The sequence below is a fragment of the Elephas maximus genome, chromosome 17 (assembly GCF_024166365.1).
Source record: "Elephas maximus indicus isolate mEleMax1 chromosome 17, mEleMax1 primary haplotype, whole genome shotgun sequence".
Lineage (NCBI taxonomy): Eukaryota > Metazoa > Chordata > Mammalia > Proboscidea > Elephantidae > Elephas > Elephas maximus.
In genome coordinates this window covers 61,869,953-61,895,995 of record NC_064835.1, presented here as the reverse complement: position 1 = coordinate 61,895,995, position 26,043 = coordinate 61,869,953, and the positions used below count along the sequence as shown (strand labels likewise).

The 26,043-nt window shown below is 47.5% G+C and overlaps 1 protein-coding gene across 5 annotated transcripts in view; it reads left to right on the top strand.

Annotated features, from left to right (window-relative positions):
* The window catches only part of TET3 (tet methylcytosine dioxygenase 3), a 124,968-nt gene that overhangs the window by 13,690 nt on the left and 85,235 nt on the right, over nucleotides 1-26,043 (top strand). For 4 of the 5 annotated variants that reach the window (XM_049856471.1, XM_049856469.1, XM_049856468.1 and 1 more), the window contains exon 3: nucleotides 5,521-5,577. In XM_049856471.1, coding sequence (XP_049712428.1) covers nucleotides 5,521-5,577 — 57 coding nt within the window. Of the gene's footprint in view, nucleotides 1-5,063; nucleotides 5,205-5,520; nucleotides 5,578-26,043 lie in introns of those variants that run through there. The other variant, XM_049856472.1, reaches the window with a different exon arrangement.

The following is a 26,043-nucleotide window of genomic DNA, read 5'->3' as shown; positions in this document are numbered from 1 at the left end:
CAGAATGTCATGTGCTTTGACTTGTAGACCCGCAGGTGACTTCCCAGCCCCATTCAGCAACCCTCAGCTGGGACTGGCTGCGTGCAGGACACCCGACTGAGCCTGAGCTGCGAAGGGAGCAGGGAAGAGAAGGCCACCTTAACTATGTGCTTAATGAGCTCACAGTCTGAGGAGAGAGGCAAGCGTGGAAACAAATAATTACAGTACAGTCTGGTAGGGCTGAAGGGGAGGGACACCTTGAGGGCAGAGGCCAGCCTTCATCACCTTTGGACCCACAGAGCCCAGCAGGAAAGGGAAGGCACGTGTTTTGAGTGATTCATGCAGTGATACATGAAGGGTGAGGAGAGGACTTCCAGGAGGAGGGAGGCACAGCCCTGAGCCTGATGCTGTGGAGATGCTGCTCCAATGCCCATGGCAAGTGGCAGGAGTGTGGGAGGATGTAGACAGACTGCTGGGCTCCACCTGGGGGTGCTTGTGAATCCTCGAGGTGGAAGGCAAGATGCCTTGTATTAATTCACCTTCGAAGGCATCTGATGGGGTTGCCTCCAGGTTTCTAAACCACTCAGCACGCCTTCTCAACAGCATCACGTGGTCCCTTGTTGTTTGCTTGGGTCCTGGAACATTTGGTGGTCCAAGGCTGTTGAATTCAGGACGGGGAAGTCTCTAATGGGGTTCATAGAGTATAAGACCGTCTCACAAGCATCTAGGAGGGAATGTGGGGTGTGGGCAGAGCTGTACCTGCTATCTGTCAGCTGTGACGGCTCCAGGGGCATTGTTTGTTGGTCTGGAAGCTGTGGGTGGAGTTGTTGGCTGGCTTGTGACCATTTTCCCTTGGGTATTGCTGGGTGCCTTGGTTCAGTCTGGTTCCACTGCATCTTCACGGAGGAGCATCTTCCTCTGCTGCTGCTCTTCCTCCTCTTCCTCCTCCTCCTTGACTTCTTCCTCCCTGCGATTGCTGTTGACACAGACTTCCGCTGCCAAAGCTAATTGCGAAGCCTGATCAGTGAATGAAGGCAAAGGCGGTTCCCATGACAACTGCAAAGAGTTTCAAATATAGGAAATGATGTGCGTGTGTGATGGGCTGCAATTACTTGGGTGGAAATTGATGCGCGGACACCAGGGACTTCAAACTGAGGCTCTGAAGGTGGAGGGGGTGTTGTGTTTCTTTGGCAGGATCCTTTGTGTGATGGAGAGGGCAGGGAAGGAGGTCACCGACTTCTCCCACAGTCAGTTCCGAGTGCCTTCAGCCTGCAGAATGTTGGGCAGAGCTTCACAGGGGCTTTGGAGAGGCAAAACCCCAGCGACTCTGGTTGGGGAGGCAGAGCACATGTACAGAGAGAACAAATAGTACTAAGTGTCAAATAAGAAATGTTAAAACTGCCATCAGCTGGCAGAGGACTGGGGTAACTGGAGAAGTCTTCCTGGAGGAAGCGCAGCTTGAACTAAGCATTGAAGTAAAGCCCCGTGGAGAGTGACCTCATTCAGGACACGAGCTGTGGCGAGGGAGGAAGAACGGTCGGTCTCCCTCTACCCTTGCCAACTCCAGAAGAGGTAGGTTGATAAGAAAGTTACAGAGCTGCAGGAGCAGCCGGCTGCACTCTTGTGAGTGAGGGAGTGATGAGAGCCCTGCTCAGTCACTTTCTAGCTGCGAGAGCTTGGGCAAGGGGCTTAGCCTCTCTGCATTCTGATTTCCCCACTTGTAAAACGGGCATGACCAGTACCTGTCTCATTGGTTTGTTTTGAGGGTTAAATAAGATGCTGTATGTCAGGTTCTGGGTTTGAAGCCCAATGTGGGGGTGGTGCTTGGTAAATGCTCCTGCCAGTCCCCCACACCTGTGTCTGGATGGCATTCCCAGTCTTTGGGTTCTGGCCTGTGGGTGTCCATGTTCCTGAGGCTCTCAGTGTTAGGGTTTTTTGTGTGTCCTGAAAGTGAGTGAATCCATCTGCCTGTCTCCAGGGGGAGGCCTGTGGCCCTATTCCTCCTGCTGGGAGTGCAGTGGGGACACTGGGGAATGTGAAGGAAAGTGAGGGAGGGCCCTTGGCCACCATGCAGAGGGGTCCCAAGTCTGGGTCTCTCACTGTGAGGCCCCACATGTAGAATGACGGTGGTGGAAGGGAAAGGCATAGAGGTGGAGGGGAGAGCAAGTGTAAGGTGAGAGGGGGGACCCGGCAGGTGGCAGAGTGGCCCTGGGTGAGCTGGCCCCAGCGTGTGCTCCTGTGATACCTGCAAGCCCTGGCATTCTGGGTGCCCCAGAAAAGGACAGGAGGCCAGGGTGGGGGCAGGCAGGCTGCCTCAGGACCGCAGGCACGTCTCGGGTAGCTGTGGACTACTGAGGTGCAACGCCAAACCTATGGTTGGGGTCAGGCTGACGGGTGGAGCAGAGAGTGGGGATGGGAATTCCGGGGTTCCTGAAGGCTGGTGAGGAAGGCAGGAGAACAGGTGTCCCTCGGGGCTTCAGAGAGAAGACAGACCAGGAACTGGCCTTCGCATCTCAGCACCCAACCCCCCGCTTCTCTACCCTTCCTGCTTAGAAACTCAGCTCAGCACATTCCAGCTCTGTGCAGAGCCTAGTAAAGTGGGGAAGACAGGGCCCCCGCCCACGTGGGGAAGACCGCCATGTAAATAAATAACTGCACTGCGCGTGAGTGGTGCTCCAGAGAGGCCCCGAGCCGCTCTTTGCTGAGGACCCAGGAGGGGCGGGTGGTGCCGGTGGGGGCGTGGTCATTTGGCAAAGCTGCGGTGGGAGACTACACTTGGGTTAAGCCTTTTGTACCTTACTAGTTTGCTCGGAGGAGGAAGGAGCAGCATGGGCAGTCTTTGAGGCCTGAGAATGTTATTCTCAGACCTATAGCTTCAAGGGAAGGGGTTAGGTTCGGGTGACCAGCCCTCTTTGTGTCTCCCTGGGGCTGGCAGAGAGGTTAGAAACTTGGAATTAGAAGGATCTAGATTTGAATTCCAGCCCACTACTCACTAGCTGTGTGTTGATGGCAAGTAACATTCTCTTAGTTCCATTTCTCCATGACAGACAAGGTCGTGTGTGGAGTAAGTTAAACAGGGTAATTGTATAGGTGGTTGGCACAGTGCCTATATGTAGTGGCGCCTTGATAAACTGTGGCAACCGCAGCAGCAACGGTATTCGTTGTTATCTTCCAGGCAGTGTTAGTTCCTCTTACCCAGCAGCAGACTGCGCGTGTGGGGTGAATGGGTAGGGCAGGGATTTGGGGGCCAGGATAAAGGAGGGACTTCACTTGGCCTGACCAAGACAAGAGCTAAGGGGCATGGAAGCCCACTTTCCCACCTGCCTTGTCACCTTCCTCTCTCTGTGCTCTGGGGAGGAGCCCATCAAGGCTGCTCTTTGTCCCCAGGGGTGAGGCAGATGTGGGTCCTGGTGCCTCCTGGAACCTCACTAGAAGCCATCTTTGCTTTCTCCCCCAAGGCAGCTCATCCCACTCTGAGTACCCTCTGTGAGTCTGAGAAGGGGGCAGTGATTGGGCATCTGCGGTGGAGTGGGTAGTAGAGTGAATCACTGAGTCAGAGGCTGTCACTCATCCTGACTAGTCCGGAGAGTCACTTCCCTCTCTGGACTCATCTTACTCATCTGTGAGAATAAGTCACACCTGGTGAGTGCTTCCAGAAATTAAGATGGTAGCCAACAAAGGAGCCCTGGTGGCTCAGTGGTCAAAGCGATCGACTGCTAACTGAAAGGCTGGCGGTTTGAAACCACCTGTGGCTCCACAAAAGAAAGATGGGGCAGTCTGCTTCGTTGGAGATTTACAGCCTTGGAGACCCTATGAGGTTGGTATGAGTCAGAATCAACTTGATGGCAGTGGGGTTTGGGTAGCTAATAGCACTTGCAGTGTGGCAGGCACTGTGTGGAATTTCTTCATAGAATCTTCCTAACTGTATCAGGTAGCTATTTTTAGTCCATTTTACATATGAGAAAATGAGGCTAAGAAAGGTTAAGGTAAGACCACCAAGGTTCTACAGGTCAGGGATGGTGGAGCTAGGAACTGAACCTGGGTACCAGAGTCTGGCCGTCCACCTTCCTGGGGAGTAGAAGCTCCAGGTGCTTCAGCTACAGGGAGAGGAAGTGGTAGAGAAGACGCACCTGGTGACGCTCAGGAATTAAATCCAGGTGTGGACTGCAGGGTCTTCCTCTCCTGTCTGTCCTTTCTCCTCCTGCCCTTCCTTCAATCTCCTGAGTGCTGAGCTCTTCAGAGGCTCAGAGTTTAGGGACTGAAAGGCTAGAACTGATGGGGTCTGGGCTACTTCCTCTCCTTGCCCTTTCCTGGGGCTAGGAAGTCCTGAGGTCTGCGATGGCTGCTTCCTGTGGCCTTTCCAAGAGAGGAGGAAACAATGTGGGGGCGGAGGGGACTGTGTGAATGGAGTGGGGTATGTTCAGGTAGGAGGGAGCGAGTGATGCTGGGTGACCTGTGGGTGTTTGTGTAGGTGGGGAAGGCAAGGCTGACTTGGTGAGGCAGGTGGGGATGGAGTGGAAGAGTAAGCGCACAGCCCTTAAGAGTATGGGCTTTAGAGCTAGGAGACCTAGGTTGGAGTCCCAGCTCTGACTTCTAGCGGTGTGACCTTGGGTAAGTTCACTTGCCTTATTTCCTTGCCTGCAAAATAGGGCAGAGGTGCCTAGTGCCCCCCCCCCAACTTCAAGGACTGAAGGGGCTATTGCTCCTCATGCTCTTATAGGGCCTGGCACTGTCCTAGCTGCTGCTAGGATAAGGCAGTGTGCCCCTTTCCTAGGATTAGAGTGGCTGGAATTCCACCAGCGGCTGCTCTCCTCCTAGGCGCAGTCGGTATCTTTGACCCTGAGATGCAGAGGACGCTTTCTGGGTATTACCTTCAGGATCCCCTCCGCGGGAGGAGGGAGGAGGTGCGCCAGGATCCCCCAGCCTGCCAGGGAGTGGTGGCGGGCCTGGAAAGCCGCCAGCAGGGCTCGGCAGCACCCTTCCCGGCGGGGCCCCCGCCTCCCAGCTGGGCAGGTCCAGCCGCCGGCCCTGCCCCCGCTCGGCCGGCCGCCGGGATTGGCTGGCGAGTGCGCCGCCCCCTCGCACACCATCCTCGCCGGCGGCGGGGAGGGGAGCCAAGCCGGCAGCTGGCCGCCGCCGCCTCTGCAGTGCCTCCCTCCGTGCGCTCCGGCAGGGATAATGGGAGGCCCGGCGGCCAGTCGATGCACCAGAAGAGGCCGGCCGAGGTAGAGTGGGCAGGGCGCGGGGGACAGGGAGCCCAGCGCAGGGAGGAGGCGCAGTGTCCTCCTGGACCCCGGGGAGGGTTAAGAAAGGAGAAATGAAAACAGAAACACACAGGAAGGCGGAGAAGCCTGTCAGCAGCGATTCCGGGTGGCAGCTGGAGGCAAGAAGATGGTCCCTGCCATCCTTTCTTTCCAAGGCCCCCTCCCCTCTGTCTCCTCCTTCCTCTTCAGTGGTAATGGTGGTGGGGGTGCAGCAGCAGGACTTTGCTTCTTTTCAGGTATCAGCTTGGCTCATGAGTCTCTCTGGTTTCTCTTGCAGGTGGAAATAAAGGCTGGTGAAGGAGCCGGGCCGTGGGGACAACGGGTGGCTGTCAAGGTACCTTGTGTATGTGTGTGTCTGTGTCTATATGTGTGAGCAGGAGCGCGCGCGCGGTGGGGGTGGGGAGGGATGAAGTGTTTGACGGGATTGGATAAAAATAAAGGGTCTTCTCTGTTGACCCCTTAATCTCCCACTGTGTGTAACAGCAGCTGAGGGGGAGGGGCGGGGGGTGTGGGCAGCCAATGAATTCTCAGGCCTGTGTAGGTTTTGTTTGGATTCTTTTTGCTTCCTCAGCTGGATGGTTTGGGTGCAGTTGGGGTTTTGTTTGTTGAACTATTTTTTTTTTTTTTAAGAGACATGCACCCCACTCCCCACCCCTGCCTTTGGAAATCTCTCGGGAATGTCCCTGGCCCTGTTGGTTTGCATCCAATCTGCAGAAATCCCCGGGGGGGGGGGAATGGGAATTGCACTCCCGAGTCTGAAGCTGATAGGGTGTCATTAGTCATGCTGCTGTCACCATGGAGATGGCTGGAGAGGAGGTGGTGGGGGTGAGGATATTTTGGGTAGGGTGGGGGCTGATGTAACATCATGGCTGGGAATCTGGCGGGCGTCTGCTGTTACTCTGTGTGGCTTGGTGTCTGGGGGACTGGGAAGGTTGTGTTACCAGGTACGTGGGAAGCAGAGAAAGGGGGACTGCCCTTCACCATGTGGTTGTCCGAGGGCGGGGGCTGGTGTAGGTGGGGCAGGAGAGGGGAGAGTCCAGTGAGGTGTCAGCCCCAGTGTCCTGTAGAAGGCTGTCATTCTGAAACCACAGCCATTCCTCTCAGGTTGGCAGGGGCTGGGGTCCGTAGGTTTTCTTGGGCTCTGCCCCAGTTTTAAGGGCTGGGGACCCACCAGTGAGTTTGAGATTACTCAGCAGTATCCTTTGCTGGCTCAGGGAGAAGAAAGCAGAACTGGAGGCAGCTCAGTGTGGCTGCCTCTCAAGTCTAGAGCAGAGTGGCTGGGGAAGGAGTGTGAGCATGGGTGGTCGGGCAGGTCAGACCGGGCCATCCCTCCCAGAGTGGAGGACACCTGTTCCTGCCCAGCCATACCTTCCCTGTCAGCCCTGGGAGTCTGAGGGGAGTTGGGGAAGCTTGTTCCTCTGGTAGCAGGTGGGTGAGTTGCTTTGTGTCCCCAGATGCTCCTAGTCTTTCCTCGCTGTAAGCCCTCCTTCTGCTTCCTGGGAAAGCTGTGGGAAGCTCCGCGGAGGTGCTGGAAGTGGCACCCTGCTGCCTCGCTGCCTGGGTGGGGACAATGGCAGGAGGCTCTGCTTCCTCACGTGGGGTGGGAGCTCCTGGGTGAGGCACAGGGCGGATGAGGAACCACCCTGGCCTCCTCCCAAGGAACTGGGGCAAGGAAGTGCTTGGGGGAGGGGCAAGAATTTTGCTTCTGGGGGAAGGAGAAGAGCCAGGTGCATTGGCTCCCCTGGGGAGCGGCGCATGCCTTGGTGACGCCAGGCGTAGTAGTGGGCGAGCCCCAGGCCTGTGACGAGACCGTGGGAGGCCCCGAGGCAAGCAGAGGGTGTTGGTACTGGTGAGGCTGTGGGTGGGGAAGAGAGAGCTCTGAGCTTCCGCGGCTCCGGCTCCCACTCTTCTCCGGAGCATAGCCCCCAGCTTCTACTTCCGCTTCCTTGCCTGGCCACCCACTGCTTACTGGGGGAGCTGTCAGCATGCGTGCGCTTTTGCGGGGCTGGGAGTATGGAGATCATGGAGTGGCCCTTTTCTGCCCTCCACCCTGGGGAGAGCGGGACAAGGGGGTGGGGACAGATGGGCTCAGGGAGAGGGCAGCTCCCCCTCCTCTTTACGTCGGCTTTCTCGCTTTCTCGGTCAGAGCTTCCCTCTCTCCTGGGAGAAAGGGTTTGTTTACTCCTGAGAGCAACCCCTCCTGCCTGTAGTGGTGGCTCTCCCTGGCAGACCTGCTTCCCTTCAGCCCTTTCCAAGCTGTGCTCCATTTCTCCCTGCTTGCGGTTCTGCTGGTCCAGGAGGGACCCTTCTAGCCTAACACCCCAGCCCTTAGGCTTGTGGGCGTATGGCAGGGGCTACTTGGAAAACCAGTCTTCCTCCTTTCCCCTTCTCAGAGTAGGACCTGAGCTGGCTGAGTTTTTAAAGCTCTGAGGTGTGTCTCTGCTTGTTTTATTGTTAAATAGTCTGAGAATTGTAGCTTCCTCTCTGCTGGACTTGGGCGCTGCCATCAAACACTCAGGTCCCTGAGCCCTCCATTCCTGGTGCCACCTTCCCTCCACATGGAGTCTTCTTAGGTGGCCAGTTAGGTGTGATGTCCCACACTCTGGGATGGGGTAGCTTCCCTTTCCATGGTCAGGTCTTGGTGTAAGAACTGTCTGGTGTGTGAGCTCCTTCTGAGACCAGGCTAAGACTCTGGGGCACAGGACAAATGAGGTGTCATGGTCTGTGTTCCCACGGGAAGGATGCAGGATAGGTAAGCCGCAAGGGTGAATGGTATCTAGCAGCTGGGAATATGAACATCTGCTTTATGGTGAGTCCTGCTGGGGTTTCAGGATATCTGTGATGCGTGGCTAGAAGTGGAGTCCCTGGGTGGTGCAAATGGTTAGTGCGCTTGGGTGCTAACCAAAACATTGGTGATTTGAGTCTGCCTGGAGGCACCTCGGAAGAAAGGTCTAGTGATCTACTTCTGAAAAATCAGCCACTGAAAACCCTGTGGAGCACAGTTCTACTCTGACACACATGGAGTCACCCTGAGTCAGAATCGATTCGACGGCAACTGGCGTGGGTAAACATAGCCCCTAGTACAGGATTTTGCACAGAACTGAGCTTGGTGAGTGGAAGCTGACATTTTACTGCCTGGTGTGTTATGTGTCTGCCCATGATATCCCCGGGAACATGCCCTAGCACACACTGTTGCTGCCGCCTCCTCCTTGGCAGCCTGGACAGGAGTGAGTGCCCAGCACTGAGAGCGCCCGGTCGCCCTGCATTTGGGCTCCCACGCTGCTCCCACGCTCTGCCCCATGGGAGCCCTGGCTGGCTCAGGATGTCTGCAAGCTATTTTGGGACTGTGCCCAGGATCTCTGCCTTCTCTTTCTCCTGTGACCACCACAGAAACGCCCCTTTGTCAAGGAGCACCCATCCTGGACTTGCCACACTCTGTGGCTCACTCCTACTAGTTCTTTCTTGCTTGCTCTCCCTGCTCTCCAGCCCTTTGTGAGGGGCCAAGAAGGAGCCCCTTCTCTCTGAGGTTTGTTTACAAGCAGCAGTGTGCCTGGGGAGATACAAAAGCAGATGAGTGGGCCAGGGTAGAGCATGAGAGGAATCAACCAAGAGGATTTTGGTGTTAAGTTTGAGGATGGGGAGAGTGACAGGCTTTCCCATGATGCCTGATAAGAACCAGGGTTAGAGTCCCAGAGCTCAGCTCCACCTCCTTGGTGACCCCAAACTTTTTTAAATGTCACGGAAGAGGAAAAGAACTTTGCAAGACAGACCCATGAGTGGGCAGAAGGGAGAGCCATCCTCCCCAAGATGCCTGGAGCTGCCCTCAGTGCAGCATCTGGTTAGGTTCGCTGAGAAGGGCCCAGGCACTGGGCTCCCTCCAGCTGCAGCTAGAGGGTTCTACTAGAAATGGGCTTTGTGGTCTTGCCAAGTCCCTCCCATACGCTGGAGGCTGCAGCAAATGGTTTGGTTGGCTGGGTGGGGAGGGGAGGGAGGGGCTTTGGTTTGGTTCAGCTCGTGTCCTCTCCCACTGCCCTCAAGCCGGGTCTGCCACTGCCCTCAAGCTGGGTCTGCCACTCCTCTTAAGTCGGGTCTCCCACTCTTAAATTGAGTCTACCAGTCCTGAGTCAAGTTTTTCCCACCCTGACCTCTTGGACATGTTTCGTCTCTCGCCTGGGCATCTGGCAGTTTGCTGAGGATTCACCTTGTGCCTAGTGTCTCTGCAGCTTCTGAGGAGGAGATGGCTTCCTTGTAGATTAATTTAGGATGCTTTGAGTGAATAGGGGACATGGATGGCTTGGATGATTAAAATCTGTAGATTACGGTGCTGTCCAGGGTTATGGCCCCATTCCCATCTTTTCTTGTTGTCTTTCAACGTTTACTGAGCATTAACATGTCCCAGTATAGTACTAAGTCCTGAAAGATGAATCATTATCATTTGATCCTCACAAAACCATTTGAAGGAAGAGACTCAGAGACGTTAACTAAGCGACCTGAAGTCATAACCCCCCAAAAAACAAAAAAAACAAAAACCAAACCCATTGCCGTCGAGTCGATTCCGACTCATAGTGACCCTATAGAACAGAGTAAAACTGCCCCATGGAGTTTCCAAGGAGCGCCTGGTGGATTTGAACTGCCAACCTTGGTTAGCAGCCCTAGCACTTAACCACTATGCCACCAGGGAAAATCAGCATTGGCAGTTTGTGTTTCTTAACGCAGTAAACGCTTTTTTTTTTTTCTTAATGCTTTACGTGAAAAGTTTACAGCTCAAGTTAATTTCTCATACAAAAATTTATACACATACTGTTTTGTGACATTAGTTGCAGTCCCTGCAATGTGACAGCACACTCCCCCTTTCCACTGTGGGTTCCCTGTGTCTGTTCGACCAGTTCCTGTCCCTTCCTGCCTTCTCATCCTGCTTTTGAAAAGGAGCTGCCTATTTGGCCTCATGTATCTGATTGAACTGAGAAGCACATTCCTCATGTGTATTATTTTTTGTTTTATAGTCCTTGCTAATCTTTGCTTGAACAGTGGGCTTCAGAAGTGGTGTGGTGTCAGTTCTGGGTTAACAGTGTGTCTGGGAACCATAGTTTTGGGGGTTTCTCCAGTCTCCTCAGACCATTAAGTCTGGTCTTTTTTATGTGAATTTGAGTTCTGTTCTACATTTTAATCCTGCTCTGTCAGGGACTCTCTGTTGTATTCCCTGTTGGGGCAGTCATTGGTGGTAGCTGGACACCATCTAGTGCTTCTGGTTTCAGGCTGGTGGAGTCTCTGGTTCATGTGGTCCTTTAGTCCTTTGGTCTAATATTTTCCTCGTGTCTTTGGTTTTCTTCATTCTCCTTTGCTCCGAGTGGATGGGACCAATTGCTGTATCTTAGATGGCTGCTTACAAGCTTTTAAGACCCCAGATGCCACTCACTAAAGTGGGATATAAGTGATTTTCTTAATAAATTTGGTTATGCCAATTGACCTAGATATCTCCCGAATTCATACGATAAACACATTTGATCTTAACTCTGTGTTTGGGGCTGTGAACTTGCGCAGACAGACAAAATCCCTTACCCACAGCACAGTTTCTTAAGTTTCCTTTTGTCACTGTCTCAGTGAACTCTGATGCTCAAGGCGCTTTGAAGGAAGAGGCCACATACTGGGCCTGGCATTCAATAAGTTAGAGTTTCCAGGTTCTGGCAATGACAGGTCAGGGTAGTGGGGTCAGAAATGGGTTAGCTGGGAAGGGAACTTAGTTTTGAAAGGAAGGTGTTGACTTTACATGTGTTTGAGGCTCAGGTAAAGCTGGATGGGCTGCTGACTTTGAACCAGAAATTGAACGTGTGGGTCCTGCAGCCCTTACTGCTTCTCAGAGGGTACCGATGTGACCCATTGGCTGGAAGAGGGGGGTAGCGAGTACAGTTGTCTAGTTTCTTTTCCTCTCTGTTCCCTACTCTCCTCCTACTCTTTGGTTCTGCCGTTAACTTCAGGGAGGTCACTTAATGCCCCCAAGCTTCAGCTTCCTCTGTAAAATGAAGGGGTTGCCTTCCAAAGTTAGTTTTTGTCAAACTAAATGTGGGGAAGGACCAGCTTTATTTTTCTGTTTAAATTTCTAAAACATTGCAGACCAGTGCTTGATCCTATTTAGTACAACTAGTTGGCAGCTCACACCCTGTGTGGCCGCCTCCCAGCGCAGCACCATCCACATGGGTCTGTCTGCAAGCCATTCAGTGAGGCGGGGCCAGGGATCGTGCGCTCCCGCGCTCGAAAGCGCTCGCTTGCTCGGGTGCCCAGGCAGCTTCAGTTGCTGGAACAGTTTCTAAACGCGGTGTGTTTATATGCGGAGGACTGGTGATCAACCGTTTGTGGACTGTACCTTGAGCAGCATTGCTTTCGGCCTTTGCTTCTGGAATGCATAGGGTCTCTTGACTGGATACCCTGCCCCTTTTTTGGACAAGATTTCTCTACTCTTCTGTACCCTCCATTTTCGGGACAGAGCCACCTCTTGGGAAGCAGAGATCTTCTATCCCAGAGAGTTCCCCCGAGTACCTCGTAAGCTGTACTTGCCGCGCAGCTTCTATAGATCCGGATGCTCAGCTCCCCAGCTCTCACATTCCGATGGTGGGCTGGCCTGTGTGTAAACGGCGGGCTTGGAGGAAGAGCCATGCAGTTAAGGGTGAGGCCAGGACTCCTGAAGATGCTGGAGTGGAGATAGGCCCTGCAGGAGACTGAAGCTCCATTGCCTCAAGCAACGCACCTTGCTTTTGAGCATTTTCCCTTTAGTGGCTCTTAATTGTTGAAGCGTTTGACTGCTAACCAAAAGGTCCGTGGTTCCTTTCCACCAGCCGTTCCTTGGAAACCCTGTGGGGCAGTTCTACTCTGTCCTGTATGTAGGGTCGCTGTGAGTTGGACTTGATGGCAGTGGGTTTGGTTTTTGGTTTAATGATCTAGAGGTGTAGCCCTTTTCCCCTGGGGGCTGATTGAAAACTCCACCCTGTATCTGTAAGAACAGACATCCAGTATCGCTGAATGCGTGAGCTGAGCTGAGGCGTCTCCCGTGTTCTTGCTCCCCCCAGCCCCCTCACACCCTACTCTCTTGCAAACAGTTTCCCCCCTCCTCTGCCCCCCCGCTAAAGATCTTTGGCCGTTTCACTTGTGATGCTAAAGTTTAGACAAAAAGTAAAAATATTAATTTCCTTTCCTTTTGTTCCTGCTCCTGGAGGAGAGTGAGGAGCGGGGCTGGGGTAGGTATCGGCTCTCTTGATAAAAAATATTCCTTAAGAGGCAGACATCCCAAGGACAGTAAGATTAGGGTCTGAGCAAATCCTGGTTACCTCTGAGGCCTGAAACTATTGTGCCCTTGGTGATTAAGTAATTGGATTTCTCAGCCCCGCCTCCAAGCATTTTTCACATGTAATTCTAACCTCATGGGCTTTGCAAAGGAAACAAAGGCATTGAAAGGGTTTGCAACTTGTTCCTGAAAGTGAGCTTTATGCCCTGTTGACTGAGTCTTCTCCAGCTTTGCCTCATCTGCAGCATCCAACCCCCTTCCCCCTGCTGCCCCCCACATACACACCCTCCCATCCTTGGGAGTCCTGGCCTAATAGCCCACAGGCCTTGATTCCCAGCCCTGCTGAGCCGATGGAGCCGCTTCCTGCCGGTCCACCTTCTGTCCTCCTGTCCAGGTTCCATCTCTTACTCCTGCAGGTCACTCTGCAGAAGAGGGAGAACCATGGAGGCTGGTAACTCCTGGCAGAGGCAGAAGGAGAGACCCTGAGGAAGGGGTTTTAGGCTGAGAACTCTGTCCAGGTCCCCAGACAGAGTCTCTCTGCTGCACCTCCTCCCCTGAGTTTGACCCCTGGGGCAAGTCATTTCTCTGCCAGCTTGAAGAAGTTCCGGCTGGGGAGCAGAGGGCCCCTTCCACTGCACCAGGTCCTGCTGGACCCAGAGAGGGGAGACTCGCCTTTGCAATTTGGGCCCTTGTCCTGCACTCTGAGCTCTAGGGGAGGAGACAGAAACGCATTTTCCATGGACCGCTGCAGGCTCTGCCCAAGAGATGCCCACCATGTTTTTCCTAGCACTATGGATCCCTCTCCCTTCTCCTGTTCCCTCCCTCCCAGGACAGTCTTCATGGCCTCAGCCCACCTCTACTCCCACCCCTCAGGCTTTGAGTTCAATGCTAAGTCTTAGACTGAACAGAGGGCCTCTGAGAGCAGCACTTTGCGAAGTTTAAGCCAAGGACCACTATGCATTGGAATCATCCAGGGAGCTGGAAAGTGCCACAGGGCTGCCTGGCCAAGATGGCCATCTGCTGGGTCAGACCTGTGGGTCCCCGTCACACAGTTGGGTAGAATGGACACAAGGTGTGAGTGGTATGGGGGCCTCGGGAGTTAGTGCTGGAATCTCCAGACAGGCGGGCCACGTGGCATCACTCTCCTCTGGCTCTGCCACCTGTCCCTGAGCCTGGGTCTTTGTTAAGCTACACTCTGCCCTCTGTCCTGTGGCGTCTCCTCCCATTGTTACTTGGCCTTGGCTTCCTGTTTCCAGCTGTCCGATTCTCAGCAGTGTCGTTTGGGCCTTGGGTGGTAGTTAGGGCTTAGCTCTGGGCTTGTGTGGTTGCAGTGGCGTGTGTCTCGGGGCTGTCCTGGCAAGTGGTCCAGAGCAGTCTGTGCACCCCGGCTGGGAGCAAGAACTTGGGGGGCTGTATCCAACTCCTGGACAGCTCTTCCCCGTCACTTTCCACTCCCCACTGGGTCTCATCCCAAGGTCTGGGGGAAGCAGGATGTGGAGGAGGACCTGAGTGGGTGCCAGGGCACTCCAGCCCTAAATGCTTGCTCCCTCTCCCACAGCCTCCACCCAGACAGGCTGGGGCCATGCTTCAACTTGCCTAGAGAGCTTCCAGTGGCCAGTCTCTCTGGTTTAACTAGTTTAGTGGTTCTCAACCCCGGTCACATCTTGAATCATTGGTGGAGCTTAAAAAAAAAGAAAAGTATCAGTGCCTGGGCCCCAGCCTCAGGGAGTGGTGTAATTGGTCTGGAGTGGAGCCTGGGCCCCAGCATTTTAGAAAGCTCACCAGGTGATTTGAATGTGCGGCTGGGGTTGAGAGCCACCGCACTCACCCAGTGTGTCCCATACCCCTGGGTTGCCCTGGAATTTCTCCTCATCTGTTGATAATTTTACTGATTATCAGTACAGAATCTGGAAAACTCAAAAGACAGGTAGACATGTCAGAAAAGACCGGATTGATTGTTCTGTTCTGTGAGACTGAACCATGAGTTCGTGTTTATTGAAACCAGAATGTAAGAGGGAAACTCTATAGCAGATGACAAAACCTGAGTTTTTCCCTTTCAGCTTTTTTAAAAAATGTTTTACTTGAAGTGTAGTATACATACTGGAGAATGTACTTTTGTGTACAGCTTGGTGAAGATAAACACACCTGCGTAACCGCACCCAGGTCAGGAAGCTAGCGTCCCCCTCTGCCCCTCATTCCCATTGCCCAGGGTGTTGTTTGCTTTTGGGGAAGTCAGTCAGGCCCAGGACAGCAGTGCGTGCTAGCTTTGGGCCTGGAGGCTTTAGCTTGTTCTCTTCCAGGGATACCTTTACATGCCCCTGTGGCTCCTGACACCGAGCGGGTTTCATGGTGACAGGGTGTGGGCAGGGGAAGCCTCCAACCCCTCCCGTGTGGTCTACCTGCCTATTATTGCCATCAAGTTGATTCCAACTCACTAGCAACCCTATACGACAGAGTAGAACTGCCCCATAAGCTTCCCAAGGGTGTAATCTATAGAAGTAGATGGCTATATCTTTCTCCCATGGAGCGGCTGATGGGCTCGAACCGCTGACCTCTTGGTTTGCAGTCGAGTGCTTGAACCACTGTGCCACCATGGCTCCTTTTCCTGTGTGGTCTGCTCTTGTTTATCACCCTGAATGCCTTTTCTACCTTGTCCTTCGGGCTTGCCAATCCCCAATCTTGGGTAAATATAAAAAATCTGTTATCTTTTTTTTTGGCCTTATGTTCTCTTTTTTATTATAAATGTTTTGGAAAAATTAGAAAATAGAAACAGACAGAAGGAGAGGGAGGGGAATTCACCTATTATTTCGCGTCTCAGTTGACTACTGAGAGTATGGAGTATGTCCTCACACTTTATTCTATGCATACTGATGCCTGCTTGGTGGTGTTTATAAAAATGGAAGGATACTGTTTTATAGTCTGCCTTACCCTACATGGGGCACTGGTGGTGCAGCGGTTAAGAGTTCAGCTGCTAACCAAAAGGTTGGCAGTTCGAATCCACCAGCCATTCATTGGAAACCCTATGAGGCAGTTCCACTCTGTCCTATAGGGTCTTTATGAGTCGGAATTGACTCGACGGTAGCAGGTTTGGTGTTTTGGTTACCCTACACAATAACTAGCAGTCGTACCAGTTTGAGTGTTTACCGTGTGTGGGTCACAGGGGGTGAGATTTCAAAACTTTCTCATTTAGTCCTCAGGACTGCTCTGAGGCAGGTAGTGGTAGTCCCACCTTTCAGATAGGGAACCTGAGGCTAGTAGCTTAACGTCGAGCTGATGTTTCACAAGGGGTGGAGCTGGAAGCGAGGCCAGAGATATCTGACTTCAGATTGGATACGCTTGTCAGTAGACTGCACTGCCTCTCTCCTAGGGCCATTCTTCAGTGTTCGGTTCATTTGACCAGTATCAGCTGAGCAGAGGACATCTTTCTCCTTAGTGATTCTTATTCTTTTCACTTCACTTTAATGTGACTGTCTCTAGCCTTTTAAGCATAGTATTGCTGACTGTTGGTTTGAGGTATCCTACATCATGTTAAGGAAATGTTCTCCTGTTCCATTTCATTAAGAAGTTCTTTTCTTCCTATCAGTAATGGGTGTTTCATTTTGTCACATTTCTTTCTCACATGGTTTAAAGACCAAATGATTTTTCTCTTTGCATGTTAATAAGATGAATTGTGTTAATATATTTTTTTAATATTGAAATATCTTTGCATTCCTTGAATATACCATGCTTGGTAATGGAGTATTTTTTTTTTAATATGCTGTTCGATTTGATTTATTAATATGGGAGTTTTGCATCTATATTTGTGAGTGAGATTGACCTATAATTTTCCTTTTGTGTTTTTGTTGTCAGGTGTTGGTGTTGGAGCAATAATAACTTCATGTAATGGATTGTGAAGCTTTTACTCTTTTTTTTTTTTTTTGTGGGTGTGCTTTAGGTGAAGGTTTACAGAGCAAATTCGTCTTCCATTCAGTAGTTTATATACAGGTTGTTCTGTGGCATTGATTGCAATCCCCACAATGTCAGTTCTCCCCATTACCACCCTGAGTTCCCCATTTCCATTCGTCTGATTTTCTGCCTCTTTCTGCCATCTCATCTTTGCTTTTGGGCAGGTGTTGCCCTTTTGGTCTCATAGATGATTGCTCTAAGAAGTACTTTCCTCACGGATGTTATTGTTTATTTATAGGCGTGTTTATTATTTGGCTGGAAGGTGTTCTCTGGGAATGGCTTCAGTTCCAAGTTAGAAGGGTGTCCGAGGGCCATAGTCTTGGCAGTTCCTCCAGTCTCACTCAGACCAATAAATCTGGTCTTTTTTTATGAATTTGAATTTTATTCTGCATATTTTCCCCACTCTAACCAGGACCTTTTATTGTAATCCTGGTCAGAGCAGTCAGCAGTGGGATCTGGGTACTATCTAGCTCTCCTGGTTTCAGGCTAGAGGAAGCTGTGGTTCCTGTCCATTAGTGCTTTGAACTAATTGTTTCCTTGAATCTTTGGTTTTCTTTGCTCTCTTTTTGCTCCGGACAGAAAGAGACCAAGAATTGTATCTTAGATGGCTGCTCGTAAGTTTTTAAGACCCCAGACGCTGCTCACCAAAGTGGGATATGTAGTATGTTGTGTTTATGACCTATGTCATGCCAGTTTACGCAGATGTCCCCCAAGACTATGGTCCTTAGCCTTCAAGCCCAGTAACTCAGTCTCGTGAGGTGTTTGATTATGTCTAGGATGTTTCCATAACTGTGTTCCCTGTGTGCTTTATGTGTGCTTTATACCTGCAGCACTTAAAATATGTATGTAGAAACACCCACAACCAAACCTATATATGCACTTGGGTGTACTCCCATATGCCTTCCCCCACCTATTCAGCACACACATTTACCTATGTATCCACTCATAAATTATTGCTTGTTATTACTGTTGCAGGATTGTATATGTTATAATATTTATCGTCATTGCCTTTTATTCTCGCGTACCTCTCAGTGTCTTCCCTTGCCTTGGTCCTGTTGTGCTGACTTCCCCCGTGTTGTGTACTGCCTTTCTCTTCACCAAAGTTAACATGCGTCTGTCTACTCTCTGGTTAGTGATTTTTTTCCTCCCTCCCCCTCCCATCCCGGGTAAACATCAAAAAATGTTTCCTTCTGTGTGTAAACTTTTTCTTGACTATTTATAATGGTAGTCTTGTACAATATTTGTCCTTTTGTGATTGATTTATTTCACTTAGCATAGTATCTTCCAGATTCATCCATGTCGTGAGATGTTTGGCGGATTCACCATTATTTATCATTGCATAGACGGCCTTGGGGTTTTGGTATAGTATTCTGTTGTGTGTATGTACCACAGTTTGTTTATCCATTCTGTTGTTTCCATCTTTTTCCTGTTGTGAATAATGCTTCAGTGAACATGGGTGTGGATATGTCTGTTCTTTTCATAGTTTTTATTTCTCTAGGATATATATACCTAAAAGTGGGATTGCTGGATCATATGGTATTTCCATTTCTAGCTTTTGAAGAAAGTGCTATACCATTTACCATAGAGGTTGTACCGTTTTACATTCCCACCAGCAGTGTATGATAGTTCCTGTCTCTCCACAACCTCTCCGTCGTTTGTTGTTTTCTGTTTTTTTGATCGGTGCAGTTATTGCCAGGGTGAGATGGTAAATCATTGTAGCTTTGATTTTCATCTCTCTAATGTCTAATGTTGCAAGCATCTCTTCATGTGCTTTTTGGATGCCTGAGTGTCTTCTTTGGTGAAACCTGTTTATGTTCTTTGTCCATTTTTTGATTGGGTGTCTTTTTGTTGTTGAGGTATTGAAGTTTTCTATAAATTTTAGAGATGAGGCCCTTCTTGAATATGTCATAGCCAAAATTTTTTTCCCAGTCTGTAGATTCTTTTTTACTGTTTTGGTGAAGTTTTTTGATGAGCGTGTTTAATTTTTAGGAATCACAGGTACCTAGTTTATCTTCTACTGTTTATACATTTTTAGTAAAGTTTGGTATTCCATTTATGCCGTATATTAGGGCCCCTAGCATTATCCCTATTTTTTCTTCCATTGTCTTTATAGTTTTACTTTTAGGTTTTAGATGCTTTTTTTTTTTTTTAATTGTGCTTTAAGTGAAAGTTTACAAATCAAGTCAGTCTCCCACATAAAAACTTATATTCACCTTGCTATATACTCCCAATTGCTCTCCCCCAATGAGACAGCCTGCTCCCTCCCTCCACTCTGTTTTTGTGTCCATTTCGCCAGCTTTTAACCCCCCACCCCACCCTTCATCTCTCCTCCAGGGAGGAGATGCCAGCATAGTCTCCAGTGGCCACCTGATCCAAGAGGCTCACTCCTCACAAGTATTTGGATCCATTTTGAATTAGTTTTTTGAGCATGGTGTGAGGTATGGATCTTGTTTCATTTTTCTGCAAATAGATATCCAGTTTTGCCAGCACCGTTTGTTAGACTTTCTTTTCCCCATTTAATGAATTTCAACCCTTTGTCAAAGATCAGCTGTCCATAGGTAGACGGGTTTACTTCTGGGTTCTCAATCTGTTCCATTCGTCTATGTGTCTGTCGTTGTACCAGCACCAGGCTGTTTTGACTACTGTGGCTATATACTAGGTCCTGAGTTCAAGGAGTGTGACGCCTCCTACTTTGTTCTTCTTCTTCAGTAATGCTTTGCTTATCCAGGGCCTCCTTTCTTTCCATATAAAGTTGGCTATTAGTTTTTCCATTTCATAAATGTTGTTGGAATTTGGACCGGGATTGCATTGTATATGTAGATCGCTTTGGGTAGTTTTTGACATTTTCACAATGTTAAGTCTGTTATGTATGTTTTCCCGTTTTTGTAGGTCTCTTGGTTTCTTCCAGTAGTGTTTTGTAGTTTTCTTTGTATAAGTCTTTTACATCTCTAGTTAGATTTATTCCTAAATGTTTGATCTTTTTGAGGGCTATTATAAATGGTATTTTCCTGATTTCCTTTTTGAAGTTCTGTTTGTTGGTGTAAAGGAGTCCAGTTGAGTTTTGTATGTTGATCTTGCACTCTGCCACTTTGCTGAATTCTTCTATTAGTTCCAGTAGTTTACTTGTGGAGTCTCTGGGATTTTCTATGTGTATGATCATATCATCTGTGAATAGGGATCGTTCTACTTTTTTACTAACAAGCCCTATATTTCCCTTTCTTGCCTTATTGCTCTAGCTAGGACTTGCAGTATAATATTGAATGAGAGTGTTAATAAAGGGCATCCTTGTCTGGTTCCTGTTCTTAAGGGAAGACGGAGAAGACTGTGTAGTGGGCGGCAGTTGTGTGGAGTATTCTGTGTATGTTTATGAGGTCAAGTTGCTTATGTTATTTAGATCTTCTGTATCTTTGTTGACTTTCTAGTTGTTCTGTTCATCGAAAATGAAATGTTAAAATCTACTAGTATTGTGGAATTGTCTGTTTCTCTTTTCAATACTGTTAGAATTGGTTTTATGTATTTTGGAGCTGTGTTGTTGGGCTTGTAAGTACTTATTATGGTTATGTTCTCTTGGTGGATTGACCCTTTAATCATTATATAGTGCCCTTCAGTGTCTCTTATGTTGGATTTTGCCTTAAAGTCTATTTTATCAGAGATTAATATTGCCACTCCTGCTCTTTTTGATTACTATTTGGTTGACATATTTTTTTCCAGCCTTTGATTTTTAGCTTATTTTTATCTTTATGTCTGTGGCGTGTCTCTTGTAGGCAACACATTGATGGGTCATATTTTTTATCCATTCTGTTACTCGCTGTCTGTTGAATGCATTTAACCCATTTACATTCAGTGTGATTATAGCTAGGTGTGAATTTACTGCTGTCATTTTGTTGTGCGCTTTTTTTTTTTGGTGGTGTTGATCGGTTTTTGTTGTTCTGCTTACTTTTCTGTACTGAATTCTTTATGGATTTTCTTTTCATTTCCTTCGTTATTGTTGATTTTGTGTTTACTGAGTCTTTATGGTTTTCTTCTTTTTTATTTCGGTGAGTAGGTTTATTTTCTTTGTGGTTACCCTGAGATTTACCTTTATCTTCTTAAGTTTAAAACAGTCTGTTTTATCTTCATATCACTTTGATTTCCTCTCCATACAGAAGTTCTATAGCTACACAATTTATTCCCCCTTTTTATTTTGAAGTTATCATTTTCAGATTAGTGTCTTTGGTTCCCTGTTTTCAGTCTTGTTGCTTTATTTTTGAGAATTCTTTGTCTTGGTTGGTATCTGGATGGTGATTCAGGTGCCTTAATATCAGGTTGTTGTGTGATGTCGTTGGTTCTCTGTCCGAAGGACTCCCTTTAATATTTTCTGTAAGGCTGGTCAGGTTTTTACAGATCCTCTTAGTTTCTGTTTATCTGGAAATGACATAGTTTCACCATCATTTTTGAGAGACAGTTTTGCTGGATATTTGATTCTTGGCTGGCAATTTATATATATATATATATATATATATAATGTTTTATATATGTCATTCCATTGTCTTCCTGCTAGCATGGTTTCTGCTGAGAAATGAGAGCTTAGTCTTACTGGTTCTCCTTTGTAGGTGACAGTTTGTTTTTCCCAAGCTGCTTTCAGGATTCTTTGGTTTTGGGAAGTTTGATTGTGGTAGGTCTTGGTGACTTTCTTTTGGAGTCTGTCCTTTTATGGAGTTCGTTGAGCTTCTTGGATGGATATATTCTTGTCTTTCATGATACTGGGGAAGTTTTCTCCCAGCAATCTTCAAAAATTTTCTCTGTGCTTTTTTTTTTTTTTCCACACCTGTTCTGGAATTCCTAGCACGTGTAAATTATTCCTCTTGATAGTGTCCCACGTAACTGTTAGGCTTTCTGCATTCTTTTTTCTGTCTGAATGATCCTTAAACAAATTAGTATCAAGGGATTTGTCTTCTGTTTCCCTGATTCTGTCTTCCATTGATTCAGTTTTACTCCTGTATCCTTCGATTGAGTTACCTATTTATGAAAATTTATTGTTGATCTTCTGGATTTCTAGTTGCTGTTTTTCTGTGGTTTCTAATCTATTTTTTTCATTTTGTTCTTGTATTATATTCCTGAATTTTTCTAGGATTTTGTCTGTTTTCCTTGGTTTTGTGTGTGTTTTCCTTGATCTCTTTTTTCATCTCTTGGAAGGTCACGTATATATAAGTCTTTTGAATTCCTTATCAGGTTACATTGCCAGTTCTTCCTCAGGAAGGTTTTCTGGCCCTTTATTTTGGTCAGTTGCTTGAGCCATCTTGTCCTGCTTCTTTATGTGACTTGGTATTATCTGTTGTTTCCGAGGCATTAAGGTGTTATTAGTATTTATTGATTGTATGTTTGTTTGCTTCGTCCTGTTTTTTTGTTTTGTTATATCCAGGCGGGCAGGGTGGGTGGTGCTATGCTGTTGCTAGTCTGGCAGCACCGGTCACCACCTGTTGTTGGGTAGGTGGCATAGTGGCTGGGAGTGTGAATGTGGATATCTGTTCACTGGTTGTGTGGGGCAGCTGAGGGCAGGCTAGGTGGGCGTTGGCTTCCATCTCTTGTTGATCCAGTGGTGCAGGAGCCAGTGGTGGTACTCGCCGAGTGGACGGGCAGCAGATGTGGTAGATGTGGCAGGTGAGCAGTGGTCTCCGTCATTACCGCTTGCCAGGTTGGGGGTGGTGGTGGGTGAGTGCATGTTTGCTCGGTTGCCTCCGCTTGCTGGTTTGCGGGGGGGAGGAGGTGTGAGATGTGGGCAGGTGTGCACACTTGCGCAGTTACCGCCACTCACAGGGTTGGGGATGGGGGGTGGTGACAGGCAGGTGTGTGTGCAGTTCACGCAGTGGCCACCGCTCACCGGGTCGGGAGGGGTGAGTGGTGGGTGGGCGAGCATGTGGGAGTGCGTTTATTGCCGAGAAGCTTTTATTTTTCGTGCTCTGGAACAATTTAAATAATACCGTTTAAATAATAATTTCACTTCTTAAAGATCTGAAAGAATATGCTGTTGAAAGCACCTGAGGCTGGTGTCTTTTTTGAGGGATAGGTCTTTGCAGCTTTCTGATTTTATTTTTATGGCTATTGGTATAAAACTATTGGTTTATTAGTATAAAACTTTTACTTCATATTTTCCATGCAAGTGTTTTATTTTCAAACTTATTAGTATTAAAAACAAAACAAAACTAAGCCCATTGCTGTCAAGTTGATTCTGACTGACAGTGACCCTTAGGACAGAGTAGAACTGCCCTATAGGGTTTCCAAGGAGCAGCTGATGGATTCAAACTGCTGACCTTTTGGTTAGCAGCCAAGCTCTTAACCATTGTGCCACCAGGGCTCCTATTAGCATAATGTGTACACAATTACTGCTTTTTAATTCCTTCAGTACCTGTGATTTTTTTTTCACTTCTTTTCCAATGTATATTAATTTTTTTTCTCTTTTCCTTGCTTAGCTTTGTCAAAGGTTTTTTTTTTTTAAAACCTTATCAAAGACCAATAAAGCTCACAGATTTATCAATTCTGCTTTCTGTTTTCTAAATCACTAATTTGTGCTTTAATTCTTATTGTCTTTGTTTTCTTAGTTTTATTTGCTGTATGCTTTTTCTACGTTTGCTTCAGTTGGATCCTTAGGACATTTTTTATATTCTTTGATAACAAAATCATTAAAAAATACGACTTTTTTTCTTAAGTTAAACTGTGGCCACTCTCTTTACGTTTCGATATTTCATGTGTGCTGGAGCTCTTGGGGAGCCTGACCACCCTTCCTCTCGACAAGGTCGCTGAGGAGAGTCTCGTACGTGGAACAATGACAGAGCTAGACATTTTAGCGCTTGATTACTGTCTGCACTTTTTCTCCAAAGCCTCAACTAGGGACCTAGCAATAGCTTACCAGAATAGTAGCAAGGATCTGTGGAAAGTCGTTTTTTTTTTTTTAACCTAAGCAAAGTAGTTTGAATTTATTACCTAGGACCAGAGCAGATCCTAAGCCCAAAGTGGAGTTTTAGTAGTACTTAGGCAAGCCTCAGGAGCCCTGGTGGTACACTGATTGCTTGCACTTGGCTGCTAACTGTAAGGTAGGAGATTTGAACCCAACAGCCAAGAGAAAAGACCTGGCAAACTGCTCCCTTAAAGATTACAGCCTAGGAAACCTGTGGGGGCAGTTCTACTCTGTCCTATAAGGCCGTTATGAACTGGAATCGACTTGATGGCACGTAACAACAGACAAGTCTCAACACGTTAGCACCAGAGGATATGAAACTAAAAGCTAGGGACAGTGAGAAAATATTTGGCCCAGAGCTCATGGCCTTGCTGAGCTGGGCAGGCTACAGGTTAGTCTTGCTCCCTGCTTCTTTCATGCATTTCTAGTGGCCCATTGGTGTTCCCAAGGCCATGAAGGATATCCTGGGATGGAGAGAACAGGAGAAGGGAGAGGAACCCATAGTGCCAGGAGAAACATGGTGGGCATCTCTTGGGCAGAGCCTGCAGCGCTCCATGGAAAATGCATTTCTGTCCTCCTCCCTTAGAGCTCAGAGTGCAGGGCAACTAGGATTCAAATTGCAAAGGCAAGTCTCCTGTCCCTTGGTCCAGCAGGACCTGGTGCAGAGGAGGTAGCCCTCTGCACCCCAGCCTGAACTTCTTCAAGCCGACAGAAGAATGACTTCTTGTCCCAGGAGTCAAACTCAGGGGAGGAGGTGTCACATCATGGTGGGTAGATTTCTTACCCTTTATCCTGAGTTCTTAGAGAGCAGTAAAGGGCAGGGGAGGGTGTGGGCAGAGAGTGGAGTAGGGGTGGACTTTGAGTTCAACCTAGAAACCAATAGTAGAAGTATTGGTCTTTCTTGTTTTCTCACTTAATGGATAAAATTTTGTTTGTTTTTAAATAAAAATAACACTGTTCTCATAATCAAATAATATATATGTATAAAAATTGGAAACTGAAAGTCCTTATTTCCTTTCTATCCAGTATAATTACTACTAACAATTTGTACATATTTTCCAGTCTTTAAAGCAAGTACATGGACATATTATGTTTTCCGCAGTAATGTTTTTATGCCATTCCTTTTTGGGGTAATCTTTTATTCATTCATTAATATATGGAAGATATTTTTCCATGTCAGTACATCTGTCTTAGCTTTCCAGTGAGTATGGAATGTTTCATTTATGGATTTATTGTAATTACCTTGTTTCATATTGATGGACATTTTACAGTTCCAATTTTTTTATAATTATGAATGATGTAATGAACATCTTTGTACACATTTTTTATTATATTCAAGTATTTTTATAGGACAGAGTCATAGAATAGAATTTTAATTGATATTGCCAGATTACCCCCCTAAAGGGTAATTTGATAATATGTATCAAATTTATTCTCCCACCAACTCTAAATGAGAAATTATCAGTCTTTAATTTTTGCCTGTTTGATAGGTGAAAAATAGTATCTCATTTTCTTTTAATTTCTTTTATTAGTGAAGGAGGGAGATGCTTTCAAATGTTAGCCATTTTGCTTTTACTCTGTGTATCATGTGTTATATTCATTATCCGTGTTCATCATTCGTATTGATCCATAAAAGTTCTTAATTAACTATTATTTTTTGAAAAAAAATTGGTCTCATTTGTTTTTCAGCGTGTTCATCATATAGGGATTTGGTTTTTATACAATCAGAATCCATTAATATTTTTGTATATGGTGTAAGGTAGGGATCTAACTTCTCCCAAATAGGAAGCCAATTATCCCTAGTCTACTTACTGACTGTGTATAGTTTTCCAAGCATATTTTGAATACCTTGATGTACATGAGTGTGTCCTAGAATCTCCTTTCAGCTTCATCAACTAATTTGCCTAATTCTATGTCAGTATTATATTGTTTTAACTACCACAGTTCTTATATAACATTTTGGTAAAAGTTCCCTTAATTATTCTCCCCCCCCCCCATTTTCTTGGCTTTTCTTTTACATTTGGTTTTCCACATAAGCGTAGAATTCACAATTCTGTGAAAAATGTTGGGATTTCCTATTGGAATTCCATGGAATTTATAGATTATCATGGGGAGAATGGACAGCTATATAATGAGTCTTCCCATCCAGGGAATCGGATGTTTGTTTATCTTTCCCATTCTGTTCTTTTTGTGTGTCCATTGAAGTTTTAGTATTCTTTATATGGGTCTTAGATATTTCTTGTAAAGTTTATTGTGGGCATGCTGTAGTTTTTTTTTTTTTTTTTTGCTATTGTGAATGGCATCTTTTTCTGTTACACTTTTTAGACCTTTATTGTAGGTACATTAGCTGGTTTTTTTTGGTCAACTGCTCTGTGATGCTCTCTGACATTCCCCCTCCCTGGACCACACAGCCCCTCTCTCCTATAAGTTGCCATCGTGTATACTCCATGGCAGTATTTTAGAGCCTGGGTATGAGTTTCTGGTGGTGGAGTGCTCCTCTTACTCAATTTGTTGCCTCCAGTTACAGACACAAAGCCTAGCATGTAGCAAATTCCTTTAATAAACACGTGTGGAATCAAATTGTTAAGAGCCAGTGAGCTTCACCTCTTCATGGTGTGATAGTCTGGGCCAACACAAGGAGCAGA